Consider the following 22,454-nt stretch of genomic DNA (forward strand, 5'->3'; position numbering starts at 1 on the left):
GTGCCACAGAATAATGCATCTCCTTTCTGATGCAAATGCCGTATAATGTTCTTTGACGCATGAGACTCCCATGAGATTCGTGTGTAGTCGTTTTGCAAACGAATACACGAATCTTATTGTTAACTAACCCGTTCCTTAGTTTAACTGTATTCGGCGCTTGCTACATAGATACTTCTTTTCTTTTTTTCTTAATTTAGCTTGCATCGCTTCTTCTACGACGCCCATTTGCCTTGTTATTTTGCAAATGAGATGCGGCGCCGAGAACGAAGGATCAGGAGTGTAACTAAGACTCACAAAATGTTTTTACACCGGCGATAACGAATAGATCACTAATTAATTATGTTCTTATTATGCTCTTATTAATTTAGGCATTCTTAAATGATCTTGTATTGTTGTATTTTTGCACATTATTACTGATCGTTGCATAATTTCTGACACATTTTACGAAATAGATTAAAACGTTAAAGTTTGTTTAGAAAATTGTAAGTATGATAAACATATTCGAGTTAATCGAGTTCGATAATCTCCGATAACTGAACATTAAACATTAAGAGAGCAAGTGCCGTCGATAAATGTCTCGTCTATTTTTTTTTTATCAATCCTCTTTCTTCAACGAGTCTCTCAGGCGTTCAGAATAGCGGTATGATAACGAGGAATTATCGGTTGGTTCTCGACCCATCTGTTTTTCCCAGGCTAGGTTTAATTACCTTTAAAATCGGGCAGCATCGCCGGCAAATGGCTTCGCGTTTCAAGCCCACTTTATCCTAGAGTGCCATTAAGCACTCGGTGTCCTAACGACAGCGTCGTAATTAGAGAAGCCATCCCTGATCTCTCCGTTGTCTTCTTCTGTTCTCGCCGCGCCGACTCTTTCCCTTTTTCTCTCGCTTTCTCTCCCTCTTTTTCCCCCTCGCCACATTCTCTTCTCTTTGGAAAAAAGAACAAGAAGCTAAAGCGAAATTGGTTACAAAAGCCTTCGCGATCGCGCGTGTGATCTTCTCACCCGGTTTAAGAAATTTCCTTTAAGAATGGAATTCGAGAAGCGATTTGATAGCCTATGATCGCTCAAGACACGTGCGTTCGAATACAAAACGCACGATAAAACGACGTCATGTATGACAATGGGCATAGTTTGTCGTCCGATACGAGATAGAGAATGTGAGAAATATGCGATGAGAAAATAACACGGATTTCAAAAACAGGAAAAGTTTCCTATTTTACGTCATTTTGTGATATTGTTCCTTTTGCAATTATTGCTCGACCGTATTTGCTTTAATTTTTAATTTATTCGTTTTATAATTAATGCTATTTGAGTCATGCACTGTGTAGTTATTTGATTAAAGACTTTTTTGCGAGAGACAAACTTGTCACAAATATTTTAATGTGATTTAATTTTCTGTTATTATATCAATTAATGTAACATTAATAAAATTCTTTTAAACATAAAATCTCTATAAGAAATTAAATTTATTTATAGTCAAACTATTTTTTTATCTATAGAATTATTTTATTTTATTATACACTTAAATATGATTAAAATATTTCGAGATAATTTTTATACTGTTATTATTGTTGTCACAAAAATGTACAAAGACATAGGAAATAGCGCTGAACTTGTACGCCGAATGGAACAATTTCATGCATTAATCAGGCAACCATGCAATTGCGCCGGTTCGTGCGTTACACTGTAACTACGTATGTATAACTAGAGAATTCCGACTTCAATTGCAGGGCTTGTTCTCGAGAATTACGTTCCGCGAGCCACTCTTCGTCGGCGGACCCGGAAACACGACCGGTTTGGAGCGACTTCCGGTAAGGACTGGATTTAAGGGCTGCATCCGGCATTTGGAAGCGAACGAGCATCATTATCGCTTCCCATTGGCCCCGCAGGGCGACGCCGCGAATGGATTCGACATCGGTGAGTACAGCATATCGCGGCGTAGCATCCGGTTTCGGCATTTCGCCGAGTCGAAGTTTCCTAATCGTCGTACTCTGTTGTGATCGGTTTCGAACAGGGACTGAAGTAGTTTCGGCGACAATTCTATGTTGGTATTGTATTTATTTTTATGCCTATATAATATCACGATTCTAAAACACTTTTAATCATTCTGACGATTACATATAACATGGTCATAATAATTTTCACGGAATTTATGAAAGTTTAAAGCACGAAAATGGCAACATAGTAAAATATATATTAATAGATTATTAGTATTTATATATAGAGTATTAGTATTTATATATAGTATTATAGTTATTATAAGTTTTTAAATTTAATGTTGCATTTTAACTAACAACTCAACGTTGTGCAATGTAATGGTTCAACTAGTTACAATTATGTTCCTCAACCAGTAAAGTACCGATATACGCGTACGGAGATTTGAGCTACTTGGGGAATCCATTTCCAGCAACGAAAAAAAAAACACGAAGAATATATTCGGAGTTAAATCGAGCGGGCGTCGGAGGATTTGCCAACTAAATTCATGTGACACCTGTTGTCCGTTTGCCGATATAGCTGTTAATTCGGCCACCCGGTAGCATTCTGTCGCATTCCGACCGATCATGTCGTAGATGCAAGGCGGCTAATTAGAGTTCATAGTTATTAATTGTTTCAAATATTTCAGCTCTGGTTCTACGTCAACTTTACAGCTGTCGCGCAACGGAGAATAAATAATAATAATAATAAATCTCTGCACACGGGCGCGCACGAGCCACCTTTATTATTTCGTTGTTTGCATGATAATAAATGATGTACCAGTCTCGTATTAAACGTCGCTTTTTCCTTTTTTCAACTAGTGATTTATTAGGAGGAAATTCGCGTTGCACTGTTATACGAGTTGCGTTTGCTTATGTCGATTGTTTATGAGAAAAATGCATGAACAAGCTTTTCCACTCTGCAAAGATAATTATATATTCAATTTAAATGGATTCAATACATAACGGCTGAATAGCATACTCGTCATATCAGTGTTGAAATTTCATCGGTATTAGATCACATTTTTTTGTTTTTAAAACAAAAACAGCATCGTAAAAATAACTATTTAGATCTAAATTGTTAAAACACTCGAATTTCTTTCAAAATAATAAAAATTCACAAGGGCGATAAAGTAGATCGAAGACGTAGTAACAAGTTAGCTAAAAAAGAGGCAGTAAAGATGAAAAACTAACTAAAAGAGATAGTGAAACAAAATTTGTTACAAATTTAAACGACCGTAAATATAAGGTCATTTAATTCTAATTCTTAGTTAAATAACTTAAAGGGGAACAAACATTTTAACGACTAATTTTATGTTTCTTTAATATGTTTAAAAAATATATATGGCCAAATGCAGAAAAATACTATCTTTTATTTACAAAAAGTGAAATTAACCTTTTCCGAATAGCTATTACATATTGTTTAATAAGCCATCAAAACTAATAACACTATTTATTTAATTCCTTTCGATATCTTTAACAACTCGAAGATAATAGAACAGATTCAAACAATTTGTTCTATATTTGAATGGTTGCTATACCGTTTTGGTATATCCGCAGTGAAAAATAATACTCGAATAGACTGAACTACTACATCCGCGTAGTTATCGTTTTTCATGGATTTACAGATTATCGAATTTTTCTTGTTAAAAAAAAATCCGAAACTGCGATGTTTGAATAACAGGGATTTCCTGTTTAATTGTGCATCGGAAATGATACGATCGTGAGATCGACAGTCTTTTTCGTCAGCGAAATCGCTGCGTTAACCAAGACTGTGATTATCGCGAGTAATTATCGTTATCATTACCGGAGTGTCGGTAATTAATTGTCAACATTTGGGCGAAGTCGTGTAGGTCCGACTATGCAACAGCTGCTTTATATGTCGCATTAATTAGCTCTGAGTAATGGACATCTGTCTGGGTATTTATATCACGGCGCGGCGCGGCGCAGCCAACCAAATGTTATATCTCTATTTTGTAATATCGAGCGTGTTTGTAATATGTAGATACGGAACATTATTTAGATATATGTAGTCAGACATATCCGAACTAACCCAATCGTGCGACAGATACGATATTAATGTTGGTAAACATGATATAACAGAATATAAATAACAGCGAAGCGAAAATGCTCTTAGCGGAAGGTACAAGTAAAAGTTTGTTTTAAACTAAAGCAAAAACGCATTTTGCATTTTGCATGAATAATCTCATTTAATCTTATAATGTATATGCGAAGCGTTCATATTTTATACTTTGCCTGCAAAAGCTATATACTACTGATACAAGTATTATAGGTTTCCTTCCTTGGAGCAGATTTAGTGTTTCCGCGTGTACATAATGTACACAATACCATACGGATGTAGTACATTAAAATCGGATGAAACGCATCCGCGAGCATAATCGGTTATGTACGGTTAATCAAATATATCGCACGCATGGAGTACGGTCTTTATCAGCGTGTAGCATTAATTATCAAAGATTAATCGATATCAATCGAGGCATTATTATGTAAATTTACGAAGTACCAATTGCCGAATTGAAACCCGTTTTTATTTACAGTTCGTATATTAATGCGTGTAAACATTGTATATAATTAATACAGATATTTAATTCAATCGTGTACGGTTTACACTTTACATGCATTTATATAAGATATGCTCATAATTAATTATTATTTCTATTGCAATTATTATATCTTAAAACATAAAATTTAAAAAAAATAACAGACAATGATATCGGAAACTATATTGCAGAAAACTGTACAAAAATTGAAAAATTATTCCAATAGAAAACTTATTATTTCTGTTATACTATATTATAAATCGGAATATGTGAAAAATATTAACGTTTTATTTAATGTATGCAAAATAACGTACAATCTCTTTAACATCAAGATTATTCCATTATTATTTTGCTGTTATTTTCGATCTGCGACTATCGGTTTGTTACAAATGGTACCTCGCACGAGATAGATGAGACGGGTTAAATCGAAAGTTCTGCGTTACTTTCCGATTGGGTCTACGTTTGCCGTATGGGGAAACCCATGAAAAGATAACACCATTTAGATTGGAAAACTTCGGCCTGCAGAGTTCGAGCACTCGCGGAACCAGCAGAAAGTAAAAATCGTTCGGGTCATTCATTATTGTGAGATCGATACTGGTTCGATCTTTTCTCAGGCGTTCCGATTCAGATCTTTATCTTTATAAGAATGATTTTAGTCCAGTGTTAATCTTTCTTTCAGTTTACCGAGCTTTTTCTCTACATAAAACCAATAACAAATAAATATTAAAAAAATATTTATAATAATATAATAAATAACTATAAATTAAAATAAAAATGAAGACGATTAGAAAAAAAAATTATTAGAATTATAAATAATAGGTAATCAATACATTTCTAATTATTATTTATTAAATCTGCTAGTTAAAAGATCAAAATTGACTCTAAATTTTTTCTACTTTTGTAAGCTATTTTGTGTAACGTGTATAATAACTTAAAGGAGTCCGGTTACAAGTAATAATCTGCAATGTGATAGCACAAGTTTGCGGTTTCACGGAAATATCAGCAAAAATTAGTGATATAAAAAAGCATATAACGTTAAATATATATCTCGCAACGGGGGAGGGGGGGCGGAGAATCGCATATTTCCGATCGGTTGTTCCGTCACGTCGTAAAGCTCAATATCGAGTGTTATATCGTGATGGTCGACGTCGCGGGCGCGCGCAAAAAAATTCCCCGTCAATGCTCGCGCGCACACGCTAAATGATATCGTCGAAAATACGATGAGGCGGAAGAGATTGATACTTCTCCACTCCGATAAATCGGACGCGACGGCCTGTCGAGGCGCGAGTGATTTTATTGGTTTTATCTCGCGCGCAGTCGAATCTCTCGTGTCGAGTCGAGTCGATTCGAGTCGAGTCGAGTCGAATCGAGTCGGCCTCGATCCGATTCTCACTCGTGTAACTCTTGATTTCGCACTCCGCCGGAACTTTTATTAAATCGCCTGATTTATTGTCGTTCCAGAGGAGTGCACGGCCGACAGGTGCAGTAAGGTGCCGTGTTCTCACGGTGGAAAATGCCTGACAACCGGAGGCGACACGGCTGTCTGTCTCTGCCCGCTCGGCTACACGGGCGATCTCTGCGAGACCCGAGTGGACCTGCAGGTAACTGAATCAATTTCGAAGGAATTATAAGCATGAACAATCACCAAGCCTATATAAATGAGAACGAAACCTGCTGATAATACAAAGTTCCGAAGTATCTCTTCGTTGACTACGCAAAATTGCAGCATTATGCTGCAATTAATTTAGCATAGTCGATGAAACCATTAGCAAATCACTTGCCATAAGAACAGCAAAACAGTTCATTATAAATAATTGGTTAACCATACGGTTTCTTTCTAATTTATTCTGACAATTTTTATATTTTTGTAGATAAGTACACACATAAAACACACATTTTTATATTGCGTGAATTTGTTTTACGTAACGTTTTTGTTACGAAGCAGTTATATCTTAGCACACATTCATACTAACGTACTTAAATTAAGGTTTATCTCCGTTAAAGGTTACCAAGAATAGATGAAAACTAAATCTTATAATAGTCACGTTTCTAAATAAATTTAGTAATTATAGGATAAGTTATAGACAGATAAGGCAGTATTAGAAAATGGATTTCTTCTCATTTTGCAAATGGAAAGCAATTGCATAATAAATTGTTATGGTTCACCAATTAAACTTGTTACTGTCGTAAATATATAGACGTTTGTGATCTCAAGTCCACGTTTAGTAACCTTCGGATTCTACAAACAAATATTGCAAGGCGCCGTTCGCATGCTAATAATGTTCACTGCAATCTATTTTCAGTCGGCTAAAGTTTTCATCTAACACGGTTCATGTTTTCAATTAAGACTTAACGTGTATTTCCTTCCTCCAATTTTTAAAATAGCTTTTACATAATAAAATGATGTAAAATTTGATAGAAGATTGAAAATAAGATATTGAAAGATAATCTTTCAAAGACGAGGTTCAATAACAGCATTTATTGAATATTTTAAATTATGAATTGCACCAGTCCGCGAATCCGTAGTTTTTAACGCGAAAATTATAGTAACATCGTTTAGTTTGGCACGTTCGTTTTACTATTCCATTATAATATTCCCATGGCATCTAACACATGTATAAAATTTCGCTGACACATCGGATCTACTTAGGAGCTCATCAATCGTACGCGGCGTAATAATTAAATTCGTTCACTCGTTATCGAGATCTCAACATCTCGAGTACTCGCAAATCGTCGCGTCGCGTAAAAGTGTAAAAGAGTCACGGTCGGTCTCGCTCCGCGTGTACTTGGCGCGAGACACTACCGTGTCTCTTGATTCGAAGACAGAAATTTATTTTTCTAAATGCCAAATTATTTTCAGATCTAAAAATTAATATATTTTTTCGATTGTTCATACCCGCGTGATCAATTAGAAGCATTTCAATATGTGTAACTTCGGCTTTTAAAATATCTGTTTTTCGAAAAACACATGTGCACCCGACTATTGTATATATGTAATTTACATAGAACGCTTCCATATACATGCAATGGGAATGGTATTGCATCTACACTTGCGAATACAGGCAGCGAACAGTGTTTGCATCATATCAGACATGACGTTGTTATGCCGTCACGTTACGAGATTTGATGGATTATACGCGGCTTACTTTAATCTAAGACTCGATTGCATCGACAGCGTGAATCGAATAAGCTTGACTTAAGCATCAGCTATCTCTTTCTAGATTAAATTCAAATCTATCGTGAATGAAGAAAGAAAATTTAATTCTTTCACAATGTCTTATAAGCAGTTCTTTTTGACCTTTTGGTCTCCTACTTTTTCTTGCTCGAAAAGGTATACATATATGATTTTAAATTGCTTGGAAAAAGAGATTTGAGTTCACAAAAATCTATAAAAAATTTACAGCAATGCTCACAGTATTAAAATAGTTCACATTATTACAATTGTCTCATCGTTTTCGCGTAAAATACGGTGGCCACTCTATTTCGTTTAGTATTAAAAAGCGGCGTCCCTTGTATATGCATTATTCCGCTGTGTTAATGCATTGTCACAAAATGCGACGCGGCATACGAAAATCGATCGTGTCCGCCCGCTTCGCAAATGACGCGTTTATCCGCGCAATAAGCGGTTGGCTACGAGTAATTAACATCCGCGCCGTTAACGAGGCGGCTTAAACGAATAGACGGACGTAATTCGCGCATCGATATAATATATGCATACGCATATATAATATGCATGCAAAAATATGTTAGACCGAACGATGTGTATTGAAATCCTCGCGATTTATATCAGTTGGCTTAATGGAGCGAACGCTGCCGCACTCGCCGGAAGTCACCGTATGTGGTTCGCCCGCGCGTGTGCACGGTTTCTCGCGGATTATGCGCGGTTATATATACGATATCGATTATGGCAATGGCGGAAAGCGGCGGGGTAGCATATTCGTGCTCCGATATGATGAAATTGGTATCGGCGTGCGACCGATATTACTTCCGGCACGAAGCGGAATGACACCAAGTGCCGAGCTATAAAGATTCATTCACATGCATCAGTGACGGCTCAGTACTTCGGCCTCAATATCAGTGACGGTTGCGCTAAGCTTAATTTTCTGGGAGCCAATCAAACTGTCCTCGGCAAATGTAAAGGATTGCAAATTGAAAATTACTTCAACATTAAAGAATGCTATTTGATGTTTTCAAAGTTGGACATATTACTTAGCTTTGTATTGCATATATTTGACAAATAAATTGCAGTTAATTTTTGCAAGCAATGACTTAAATTGAAATTCTGCAAGGCTTTTAAATAATAATTTCATGTTATGTTTTGTTCATGATGAAACGGCATATTAAAAGCTAATGTAACTTTTATTCTTTGCATTGCAAACTGCGCGCAGGAACTGCGAGAGTCGGTAAAGGGATGTATCCTTCGCAGGATTACTGCGTTTCCGATCTCGAAATCAGAACATAAACTAGCTCGAGAAACGACCATAAAGGGCTCGAGTTAACGAGTATCACTTCAAACTCGAAACTCGTTTTCGAACTTTGGTCTCGCCCGACCGTTCCCGAGTTTAATTCCATTAACGTACAAGCGGAAGAGATATAGCCGCAATAACCAAATGTCGTCGGAATATCGTCGTAATTTACGGCGACGACCATTTTTGCCACATCCGTTGAAAGATGCCGCCGAATGTCGAAATAAAACGCTATAATGTCGAAGTAAAACTAAACAGCTAGAACGACGTGCTTTCGTAAGGAATGCGCGCGACACGTTTTATTGGATCTTTTGGAATATGTTTCTTCCAGTCAAACGTAACGAAATAGCTGACGAATTTCCTTGTCGGAATGTAAAAGATGAAATTAAGCATGTATTCTGCGCTATTAGATTTTGTAGAGATAAACAAGTAGTTGCCAAGATATAGAATTTTTTAAAATTTATCCATTGGATCTTAGACAGATATGTAATATTAAAAAATCTAACGCTTTTATTATGCAATTTTACTTTACTTGAATTTTCACACACTTGACGAGTGGAAAAAAACGATCCATCAATGTGTATAGTATCTTTTATTAGAAATGTTTAAAAAGTGCAATTTTGAATCTATAGATGTAACTTTTTGAAAATTACAACCTTCTTTCTATTCATATGCTATTTGAACAAAGTGGTTTCGGCACTAAAGCGAAGGAACGTGAAAAGCTTTTCCGGAAATTACATGTTCAAGAGAAGGATACATTACGTTTTGTAAGCATAAAATTATGTTGGTCAGAAAAAGAAATATAAATAACTCTTTTTATATTAAAAAAATGTGCCATAAAGATGTCATAAAATATTCCATTATCGATTTTTGGAAACTTCGTAGCTGTAGTTGTTCTTTACGTCTTTATTTATTACTCTCTTTTATGACACTTCTATATTGAATTTATGTCCCAATAATAAAATGAAATGATATATGTCACACTTTATTTTATTATTGAGCAATAAATTTAATAATAATAAGTAATATTAACGTACACCAATGTGTATGCGACATAATGTGATCTCTTTGATTATATTTTTAATAGTATTATTGAAAGCATAAAATTCTTTGAATTGTGATTACATAAATTAAAAGTATTATTATTTATAATCAAATAAATTACACAATATAATTGTCATTTCAACTTAAAATATATTATTTATCATAAAATAAATCTAAAATATATATTAAAAATAGATATAAAAACACGTAATTAAGATTTTAATGTGCTAAACATAAATGTAACGCAAAAGCATTTTTCGCAACACAACAAAATCAATAGAATCAGCAAAGCGTTACCCTCAAAGATCGAACGGTCGTTCGGTGGTAAAACAATATTTAGTTTCAATGACGTTTGTAATACCCGACGCGTATACGTGCGGCCACACGTACTCGATAATGCAATAGGGCATTTCAAAGTTCAAAACTGTCTCGTAAAAAATTCGTAAACCTATCAACGGTCTTTGCCCGCCGCAAACGGCCGTGAACATGAGGAGGACATAAGCCGAACAGAAGGACGATGTCGTAAGCGGTGAGAAAGGATGTTCCACGAGGGATCTTACGAGTTGCTGGTCTTTCGCATAATACAAGGTTACTTCGCTCCTGGCTCTCTCGTGGGAGCTCCTTATCACCGGGACGTAGCTTTTACGTAGCAGGAAAAGGAAAAAGAGGCAAACGAGCACATAGGCGTCGTACGGGATGACTGGAAATTTCTTAAAGGAGCATATCCCGTCCGATTTAACGGCGCTGTCAGGATTCCTTCCGTTTTGTTGTAATTAATTTACGCCCCTCTTGCGCGCCGTACTTTGAAGGGACCGTGCGCGCGCTTTCGTTCCTTTGATTTTTCGAATTTTTCACCATCCCCCTGGACGACTCGATGAAAAGTACACTAAAGGATCTTTGAGCGTCCGAGCGAAGAAATTGAATAAGTGCCAAGCAAAATGAAAAGACAGACAGAAAATGATATTCGTAATGTAATTTATAATGTATAATAAATAATTTGTTCATATAGCTATGATGTTTCCTTGATATAAATACAGAGAAGTAAATAGTTTTCAATTAAATAAGAGAAGGTGAATTTTTGAGAGCGAAACAATGATATAAAACTTTATTTCATAACTAATTTAAAGTAAACTATATTTTAAAAGAATACTATATTTTTTTCTTTCAAAAATCAAATAAAATTCTCATTTTGAGAATGAATAAATATAATATAAACGCTTATTTATTTTACAAGACAATTCTTGAGATATTTATATCAGGGTCTCTTGCACGAATCATATACTTACGAACATATTTATAATTAAATAACTATCAAGAAGAAGACATGTCGAGCTTTTCCGCTTTTGTTCTTCTAGTTCAATATTTCATTGAGAACTTATCGTTCCAGCTCAATATTTTAGATCCTTTCTTTCAAAAATCAAATAAAATTCTTATTTTGAGAATAAACAAATATATATATATATTTCTACAAGATAATCTTTGAGATACCTATTTATACCTGAGTCTCTCTCGCACGAATCGTATACTTACGAACATATTTATAATTAAATAACTTGAAGAAAGAGACGTGTTAAACTTTTCTACTTGTTCAATATGCCATTGAGAAATTTATCATTCCGGCTCAATATTTAAGATCACGGAAAAGAATAATCCACGTTCCAGCTTTCTTTCTTCTTTAAACTTAGCTTAGCACACTTTTATATGTTCATTTCGATCAGATAAAAGATATGAAGGGTATAAAAATCAAATTAGAATAACAGTTCACGTCCATACGAGGAAATTATATCACTCGGTCTCACGTTTAATGATGTATCTAAAGGTAAAAAAGATAAAATAAGATAAGATAAAAAAATTTTAAGATAAATTCTAGCACAAAATTCATGGCGTATACATTGTTTTCCATCTGAGTTTCGCTAAACGTCAAGGTATTATAATTCGAAGGATCCTGCGCGTTTACGTTTTGCATTTTATCTTGAGAGGTAACTGACGTACAAACAATTATCAGCCAGACTCATTAAGACGGAAACAACCCGCTTCGACCTCTTCCTGCTCTTAAGGCACTTGGTGAATGTAGCTATATTAAGGATTATCCGAGACAGTGACATACAACATATTTGCATTCCGATTTACGAAAAGCACAAAATCCCGCGCCGACCGTAAATTAAATAACAGCAGCTGTTCCGGGAGTTTCTCTACTTTATGCTTGACGACGAGAAGAGTTATTACAGTTGCCGCAAGAGAAACATATGTGTGTGTGTGTACGCGTATGTGAGAGAGCGAACATGTGCGTTTGTAATAACAAGAAATATATTGCTTAAATCTGTCACAATTTTAAAATTGTTACGAATAAAGGGACAAGTATCTGCAATAAACTGCAGGAAAAATGATTTTAAACACAGCAACGAAAGAAAAGAAGCACTTTCGAGATAATACAAGAACTGTTCTTTCTTATGTAATAAGTATATCTTTAATAAATATAATATAAAATATAGAATAAGAAGAATAATTTAATTTCTAGAAGACGTATATCAAATTAATTGAACAAATAATATATTAACACAGCAGAAAATTAATTAATTAATTATTAATACGACAATAATTAATCTATGTCTATAATATGATATTTATTCATACTGTTGATATTTGTTTGAATATTGTTTGAAGAAATGCTTATTAATTCGCTCATCTTTCTTCCATTTCTTCCAAATAAAATATAATATATATTCATAATAAGTTAAAATAAAATTATTTTGAATTAATTAAAATGTTCTTTCTATATTAGTTTCTAAAATGTTTCTTCTTTTCTTTTATAATACATATTTAATTTATGGATAGAGTTTTGCTATTATAATATAATAGTTCCTTTTGGAATATAACGCTTAAGAATACGATAAACGTTAAGGTCTCACGTTCCCAGGGAAGACGTTCTCAGTTATGAATTATCACGGCAATTTCCTCCTTAAACTTACATTATCATTTACAGTAAGTACACGCGAGTTCGTATGATATTAGCATTTCCTTTCTAAAACATTATCACAAGAAATCTCTATTAACATCATATCTCCAAATTTAATTAAGAAAATAGGAAGATATTATACATGCTTATCCTTTAACTTCCTATAATATGTTCTTTATATTTTATATTCTTTCTTCCGCTGTCTTTTAAATTAAATTTAATTTAAAATTTAATTTTCTAAAAAAAATCGCTCACACTTCCATATGTGAGAAATGAAATTCTTCAGTCTGTGTGTGTGTGTGTGTGTGTGTGTGTGTGTAATACCACGAATTCCACGTTGATATATAAGGTATTTCCAGACATACTGAGCCATTTTTTAAATCCTTGATTAATTTGATTAATTTTTTTTACAAAAGCGTCGATTGCAACAAATTGTTCTTCAATTGTAAATCATACAAAGAGTTTTTCTTAAATCGTATGCTTCAAAGGTATAAACTTAATTTAATTCTAGAGGGACTTTAGTTTAGATTTATTAATTTTTATGAGAGTAAAACGCAGATATTTCATGTTAAATGCTGAAAACTTGCAACATTTGATCTCTCTCGATTTATCAGTGACAAAAAAAATCAAGCGCAGATTGATCGAAGATAAATAGTTTGCCAAACATAGAGGACATTTTATATTTTTTTTTATGCCAGTCCACTACCGCTTATAAAAGGCACGAAACGTAACATATGCGACACGTTCGCCAGTCTCCCACCAATGGCAGGCGATTAAGGGTGGGAGGCAAAAACGGGAATGCATTTGCCCGGTAACGACATTTCCATGCAATCTCAGACCGCAACGGTGTTTTATTCCCGCAGGTTCCATCCTTCAACGGATCCTCTTACCTACGTTATCCGGGATTGGCGGACACGTCGCTGTCGTGGCTGGAATTGTCCGTCACGTTAAAACCGACCGCGCCGGACGGCGTGATACTCTACAACGGCCATCACAGCGACGCGACCGGTGACTTTATTGCTCTCTATCTCTCCTCGGGCCACGTGCAGTTCACCTTCGACCTCGGAACAGGACCTGCCACTTTGAGGTAAGCCGATGGCCCTCGACGAAGTTTCTGCGAACGGTTCCGCGCCGAGCAGCGCCGAGCGCGCAACGAACAGTTATAGCTCGAAGTGACAATCCACCCTCGGAGCTGTTCGTTTCGCGATAGACATTGTTACTCATACCGCGCAGCGCAGCGTCCCTCGGCAACGGGGCGCTAATTGCACCGTTTGCATATGCATCATCAAGATAATTAAACCGATACGCGATCGATATCGTATACGCAAAACACTCGGGCTTTTTTTCCGCTACTGTTTTGCGAAGAGGGAATTTTTAATGTACCTTAATGCTGATTATTCAAGTTGATTTAATTCGTTGCATTAATTAACGACAAATGAGATTATTGTTAAGTAAAATTGTTCCATGGCTGTGACTGTTCTCTTGGATAAACGTCAGGAATATTTAACAAACGGTTGCATTCGGGCTATTACATTTTTTAATATTGATTATCATTTTTTGAGATAATATTTTGCGATAAACACACAATAATAAGCGCTAATGCTAATCGGATTGTTTGATTTAATTCGTCGTAATAACGAACAACAAATAAAATGATTAAGTAAAATCGGTCAAAGCCGACAGTTACATATATTCCCGTGGGTAATTACTGCAAACAAGTGTTTCTAATAATTTAAATCGAGTTATTATATTTTTTAGTATTGGTCAAAATTAAAGATGAAAAAGACTTGTCATACTTTTAAAATTAAAAAGATTTCTCGTTGAGAAGGATTCTTTTCTTTAAGGCTGATAGGTATAGTATTATAAGTATCATTTATGAGAATGTATCTAAATCAAATGTAAATATCTCGTAAATATTTTTTTCAAGTAGACCCCATACATGAATGGTCAGGTATTTGTAAATTATCCAGAAAAGATTACAAATTGCCAAGAGAATGTTTGTCAAGAGGATTATTACATAAAATAACCTACGTGTACCGCAAACTTGAAAGTCACAACAAAAGTAGTACATTGCAGACGATTGAAAGTCGAGACTCTAGCGCTGACTTGGATGGTACAATACAAATTTCGCAATTAAATATAATGGATTACCTAAATATAATGGATCTTGGTGGTTGGAAAAGAGCACAACAGACAGGAGCTATAGGAGAACGTTTGAAAAAAGGCGACAATAACTTTTCATTATACACTTTATGTTTAGTAATAATTGAGTGAGTCACATTTAAGTCACGGAAATATATATTTAATTATAATATGTTACGTACTCAAGTATTAAATGTAAAGTGTAGAGTAGACTCGGGTATCTTATCAATGTCCAGGCCATAGAGGAAGGATGGCTAACCCATGTTCATTCGATGTTTCATGGCGAGCTAGATTGAAAGAACATATAGGTTGGCCATTTTTCCTCTATATGGTCATCTTACCCGAGTTTATTCTATAATGACAAATTATTGTGGCCTTTTTTTAAACGTCCTCCTGTAACACCTGTTTCCGAGATAGAAAATTAACAAGATTGCTTCAAGCTTCTTTGAAGAGCAATGCAATGACAGTGATAATAGTGCAGTAACACATATGTGGGATGAAAGCCGGAATCAGCCGGAATCCAATCGAGGAGATCCTTCAGTTACTAATCATCCGCGCTCACAAAGAACCACGGCGTCATCCCTTTCTGGGCAAGATACTCTCGGCGATTTGCACACCATTGCCTTTCGAGAGGTGGCGATCGAATAAAAATCGACGATTTTTAGTCGGATGAACCCGGATCTTCGGCTCATTAGAATAGCGTACATCTCTCTGCATCATGATCGCCACAAATAATTGGAATGATTATGACTATATTGATTTCTTCATTTGAATATTGTATTCATGGGAGTCAACTTCAAACAAAAACTAAATATAAAGGAATATTTAGAAAACTAGTATTTTATAAAATTTCAGTTTTCATTACTTAAGATTCTTTTCTATCAAATTTTAAATTTGAAATGAGAAATGCAATTAGTTAAACGAACATAACACATGATTGTTTGCATTATTAATATAAAATTATTCAAGAATATACTCCTGAAAACAAATTTGCGAAATACTTCGCATTCGCATTTTGATAGCTCAACTAGTAAACTACTTTTAATTCCATTGAATAAAATCTGAATATTGGAATATCCATCTAGGCTTCACAATCGAATAAAATTTTAAATAAATCGATAATCCAAAAAAGATACAAATATTGCGTTAAATTTGTTGTTATATGTATTTATGCTATTATGCAAGTCCGACAAATAATCGGCGCGCAGTTTATTAAGTTGGAATATATGTATATGTATATTACATACATTGTAATTCGTTACTTCTGTAACTATTAATTTCTTTACTTGGGCACCACGTACCGCGCCTGACTCCTATAGCTGTTTATTAATTTGTTTATGCTATTAAACAAATTTTGTAATATATCATATATACATGTATATATTTATTGGGTACATATTTTTACATAATTTATTCTGTCATCTAACTTCTAATCGATTTTTTTGTGAAAATATCAGGAGAGATTATGTCGCAAGTTTACAATTTTCAAGATTAAATTTGAGTAACTCAACAACATATGTCTTATTAAATCTTAACAACATGTTAACTTCCAGTTTCAAATTGCAAGTCTACAAAAAAAATAGAATTTTCTCAAAATTAAATAAGAAGATTTAAATTATAAAAAAAGATCACTTGAAAGATAATAAAATAAAAATTATTATTAATGTCTTGATAAAAAAAATATTGATTTTGAGTTAAAGAATATTTTGTTAAATATTAGTGTGACAATATCGAAATATTCTTTGTACGTAATATAATTATATTAACGTAATATAATTCATTATATTTTTGCCGTGTTATGAATAAATTCATGACATGTAATGTAATATCAAAACTTAATCAGAATCAAAAGCTAAGGACAAGCATGTATATTTGGGTGTTGGTTGTTTTATTTGTAATATCAAATATTCAAATAACAATTTCTTAGCCGTGCAGAAACATTTATATGGTATTTATAATTCAGTCTGCTAGATAATATATAAATCTTACGCGAAAAAACATCTCCTTTCCGCTAAATAAAAAGCGACCGCTACAAAAAAAACTCCGACGTAAAAAAACGTGCATTATTACGTGCGCCATTAAACAAAGATATTTAAACCCGTCCGTGTCTGGAAAAAAAAAGAAGCAGTTAACAAGCGAGGTAACTCGAAGTTCCAAGCGCGCCGTATCTTTTATCATAATAGCGCCGGACGAAAAGTCCAATATGAAAATTTCCGACTCCATCTCGTTCCTTTATTAATTAGCAATTTACTTCCCGATCCCATGAACTTCCTCCCTCTCTCCCTTCTTTACCCGCCCCTGTCCTTTTCTCCTGATTCGACATTAATTATGCAAGAATTTCTTCTGTCGAATCCCCTCGGGAAAGGAGTGCCGGTTCCCCGCCTACAAGAGAGAATCCTGAGAATCCATTGTCTACGGAACACGCGCCGACTTTCCTCGCAAAATTCAAATTAAATGATCCGACTTTGTGGCCGTGCGCGTAAAGTTTCCGCGGTACGTGCGCGAATTTTCGTTTCTGTGTCCGCTTGGAGGAAAACTCCAGGCCGCCTGGCTGACTAGCTGGCGCGGCCTCCCGGGCGTCGTTGCGAAATCAAATCGATGGAGCGTCCGTCAATATCGAGTTAACGTCGATTATAATTGTAGACGTGGCGGAGGAGAGCGGACCGTGTTAATTGCTTCGCACGGACACCGCGACAAAAGGTGCCGTTTCAATTTTTCAATGCGGAAGTCCCGTTCTACTTTTTTCCCGCTATAACGTGTTTTTGCGAGAGCTTTATTTCATGGAAAGTACAACTGTTGCTCCGGGCGGAATGTTTTCCAGCGTTAGGTTTTCAGTGGAAGAGGCGCAATGTAAAAATACAATAGACATATCTCGTAAAGTGTACGTAAAATCACAGGGAGATTGATTTTTTTTTGTAAAAGCATAAACAGAAGATATAAGAAATATAAATTTGTTCTCATACGAAGCTTTATTAAAAAAAAAAAATTAAATTGTTCGAAAAATCCGTAAAAAAATAATATCGTCTCTCTTTTCCAACTTCGGATATTCTTCAAGAACTTTATGTCATACTTTGCCAAGTTAGAAGGATCATATCGTCTTTCATGCTATACCTACTTCATTTTCCTGTTCAGAACTCTTACAACGAAGAAGATTAGAATAAAATACGCTTACTAGAAATAGTAACAAAGAAATTAATTTACGAGAAATATACATAAATAAATGTAGAAATAATCTTCTTTGTTTAATGTATCATGTTGATCTCGCGTTTAATGTGCTTTGTCATAATGTGTCTAGTCATGTTTATATTTTACTTTCGGCCGTGACTTGTGATTATCACAAAAGGACTTGATATTGTTTTCACGCGACTACTAATCGCGCGTCTCCTAAAACTCCTAGGCGTGTTGATGTGTGATTGGGCCACGTAATATTCGGAGAAGAATCGAACAAGGAGAAAGATCGGCTCTCGAAGGTCCGATAGCAGATAGAGTTCGTAGAACAGCAAAAGAAAGAGATCAACCGCGTTAGCTTTCGAAAATATTATCTGTTTTCGCAGAGATTTTTCGCGTGCTGTATTCTTTAATATACATTAAAGTTAACATTGCAAAAGAAAAGAGACGAGATTCTTTTAAATACTAAATTCGTTATTCTACATAAATAAAGATATATTTATGATTTAAATTCTGAAAAAATAACTAAATTATTTCTTTTTATTTGAAACGCAGTCTTCTATCAGAAGAGTATTAAAAGCCCATTAAATGCAAAGCTTTCTATAGAAAACACTAGAAAAAAATTTTTAATAAAAAATATTTTTATTAATATTTTTAAAAGTTATATATATATATATGTTTTTTTTTTCAATTACAGTAAAAAAGTAATATTTTTATGCTTTTTTTAAATGCCACTTTATTGTGATTATTTGGTTACCTCAATTCACTTCTAGATTCAAAATGACCTAAAAAAACAAATCACCAGAATAGGAGATTGCACTTTACTCATGAAACATAATGTATAACTCACATGTATAGATTCGTATCCACTAATTAGGAAACGTTCTTTTCTTTATGTAATAAAATTTTCAGATTTCTATGTCAAAATATCACCCGGCCGCGGCCCTTCAAAAGTTAATGACGTTGCATTATCTGCATTATCGTTTCAGAAGCGAAAATCCGGTTCGTCTTGGCGAATGGGTCGAAGTTCGGGTCTCCAGGACAGGTCGTTTGGCATCCCTAGAAGTTGAGGACGACCCGGCCCAGGAAATCCTGGCGCCCGGAGCGTTCACGCAATTATCCTTGCCGCTGAACCTCTATTTGGGCGGCGCGCCGTCCTCCGACATGTACTCGCCGAAGATGAAAACTACGGCCAGCTTCGTCGGTTGCATTCAGACGATCGTGCTGAATAATCGCGAGGTAAGAACACCGGGATTATACAGGCTGCTCCGAAGTTGCGCGGTAGATAATGCTACCGTCGGAATACCTCGGAGTTTGAGCCTCGCTGGTCTGGTAGATAAGATATTGAAAGTCCTACTTCAATCACTTGGATTTAGATCTTTATCGTCGTTTCTGGCATTTTATAAAAGTAGATCGAGATAAAATAGACGTGAAGTAAACCTAACGTATAATTATAAGTTTAGGGAATTACTAGTAACAGAAAGCAAATAAAAATAATAGTATAACAATTTAATAAAAGATTCAAATTGAAATAAATAATAAATAAAATAAAGTCTAGAAATTAAATTAAGTTCTCCGAAGTTAAAAGAACCATCTAATTTCATTTTCTACAAGAAATATTGAGATTACAATATCTCTATAAAGAAAATTGGCTCTCTAATATAAAATTCTCTAATATAAAAAAAATTAATATAAAAATAAATTCGGTTTCTTTCTCGTATTATTTTGACCAAATATTATTAGTGCCGTTTATATTATTATTATTATTGTTTATAACATTATAACTACTATAATTCTTGTCGTAGGTGGGTATTCTAGCCGAGGCGTTAGGCGGGGTGAACGTAGGAAATTGTGGGCACGCGTGCGAGGCCAGGCCATGCGGCGATGCGGAATGCCGGCCTCTTCGCGAACGATTTACCTGCCGGTGCCGTCCAGGGGTACCGCACCCTTGTCCCGCACCGGATGATTATACGCCGTTGGTCCCGCCACCGGCGAGAATTAGCAGCAATGCCATTCCGTCCGTGAGATACGAGAGGGCTGTACCCAGCTTCACCGGCAGCGAGAGCTACTTACATTATAATGACGCCGACACGATGAAAAGGTGCTCTATACAAAAATAATGAGATGCAAACATCAATAACAAGTAGTTCTGATAACCCTGCACTTTGGAAACGTTAACCGATTGAATTTAATTATAAAATCAAAACTTTTAGAATTATATTACAATCATTATCTATTTTCCGGGAATTTCGAATAAACACCGAAATGAATAGGATAAACTCGGGTAAGATGGCCATAGAGGAAAGATGGCCAACCTATGTTCTTTCAATCTAGTTCGCCATGAAATATCGAATGAACATGAGTTGGCCAAGATTCCTGTATGGCCATCTTACCAGAGTTTACCTTAGATCTTTTTTTTCGGATAGCAGAAAAGTCACTTCCTATTTTTGCAATATTTGTCATTATGTTCAAAATTATTCATGATACATGACTCTCTGCACGAGCGTATTCATGAACTGACACATTTTCTACCCTCATGATTTCAGTGATGTGTTGGCGACACATTTTTGTAATTTAAAAATCCAGTTGATTCGTCTATTAGCACTTTATTTATGCAAGCGTGAAATAATCAGCAGCACGCAAAAGTTCGGTAAATGTCAAAGCGACATGTCGTCAGCGTTTGAAAGGCGAGTGGGGCGGTAAACAGCGTTACACGTTGCACTACACAATCGCTCCTTGACCTGATTTAATAACGCTGTGTTAGTTTATCGAGCGTTCGCGCCACGCACAAGTGACAAGTGAACGATCTGAGGATAAATAATTAAAATAGATATTGATATAAGTTGAATTATTTCTTTTCTTGATTGATCTTTTCTCATATATGCGCGCGTGGTCGTGCTCGTCACGATTCCTTTTTTGATTTACTGTTAACACGCTCTTGTCGATGTTTGCAGGATAATCAGCTATAGGGTAGACATCAATATGAGATTCCGCGCAAGCAGCAGCAGCGGCCTGCTGCTGTGGAGCGGCCGCCAGTCGGATCCTCAAGAACAAAGGGACGAGAACGACGACTTCCTCGCCCTCGGCTTGGATCACGGTTATCTCACTCTCGCGTATAATTTGGGTTCCGGGGAAGCCGTGCTGCGGTATAATCTCACGCGACTGGATGACGATCTATGGCATCGTATCAGGGCCGTTAGGTGAGAATAAACGCTTTATGCGCTTCGTTACCCAACCCTTCCTTCCGCTTGCGCGCCTATTTTCATATTTATTTATTTAATATCCCTTTATATATTGATCAATATGTAAAGAAGGAGACATTAAGAGACACATTACAATGTCTTTATAAATATAGAGAAAATAATTATTATTTTTACGATCACTTGACGTGTTTCGTTAACAAAAGACGAAATAAAATACACGCATATTTAGATGGACTATAGATTTCATTAGAAATTTATTTCTTAAAAAATAATTAATATTAAAAATGAAAAACCTATGTTATTCTAGAATCATTCAATTTTAATTAAATAAAAATGGAAATAAATTCGTTAAAAAAATTGTTAGTCGGGAAACTCGTAGTTTCTATATATGCGAGTAGAATATTGCATGCAAATGTTGTTCTATTTCCCATTTTTCATATAGCCGCGTGGCTTGAGGCTACCATTTAAAATGGTACTATTTCCATGAAATTTCATGAAGAAAGAATATTTTTATAAACGCGCATTCATGTATTAATCTGCACTGTCGTATATTTTGCCAAAAGCGAATAAAAAATACTTGTGATGTCTACCTCTTTCCAAAGCAAATTACTTTTTATTAAAACCGGAGAAAAAAAAATGTTTATGTTCGAAATGGGTCATAGAGCCAATGAATAACATTGACTTTTTCTAGAAACGAGCAATGGGCATCTCTCGTAGTAGATAGTGGTACTGGTGTCTCGGCATCTTCTCCGGGGCAACTAAGACAACTGAACACCGATACCGGTCTTTACGTTGGTAAATAATCAAATTTTATATCGTTACTACCTTATCACATAGATCTAATTTTACTCGTAATCTTGAAACACGAACTGCCGTTGACAATATTTCTAAAAGACTTTCCAAATTTATTTTGCACCCTCGTAGAATATTTTCTACGAGGAGG

General features: G+C 35.1%; 1 protein-coding gene across 4 annotated transcripts in view; it reads left to right on the forward strand.

Moving 5' to 3' along the window:
* The window catches only part of LOC139771521 (pikachurin), a 103,385-nt gene that overhangs the window by 71,642 nt on the left and 9,289 nt on the right, over positions 1-22,454 (forward strand). For all 4 annotated transcript variants that reach the window (XM_071704349.1, XM_071704351.1, XM_071704352.1 and 1 more), the window contains exons 8-14: positions 1,729-1,915; positions 5,994-6,133; positions 13,862-14,085; positions 19,298-19,547; positions 20,114-20,409; positions 21,263-21,508; positions 22,203-22,306. In XM_071704349.1, coding sequence (XP_071560450.1) covers positions 1,729-1,915; positions 5,994-6,133; positions 13,862-14,085; positions 19,298-19,547; positions 20,114-20,409; positions 21,263-21,508; positions 22,203-22,306 — 1,447 coding nt within the window. The remainder of the gene's footprint in view (positions 1-1,728; positions 1,916-5,993; positions 6,134-13,861; positions 14,086-19,297; positions 19,548-20,113; positions 20,410-21,262; positions 21,509-22,202; positions 22,307-22,454) is intronic.

The sequence above is a fragment of the Temnothorax nylanderi genome, unplaced genomic scaffold (assembly GCF_030848795.1).
Source record: "Temnothorax nylanderi isolate EJ_2023f unplaced genomic scaffold, tnyl_v1.0 TNYL_tig0041_pilon, whole genome shotgun sequence".
In the NCBI taxonomy this organism is placed as follows: Eukaryota; Metazoa; Arthropoda; class Insecta; order Hymenoptera; family Formicidae; genus Temnothorax; species Temnothorax nylanderi.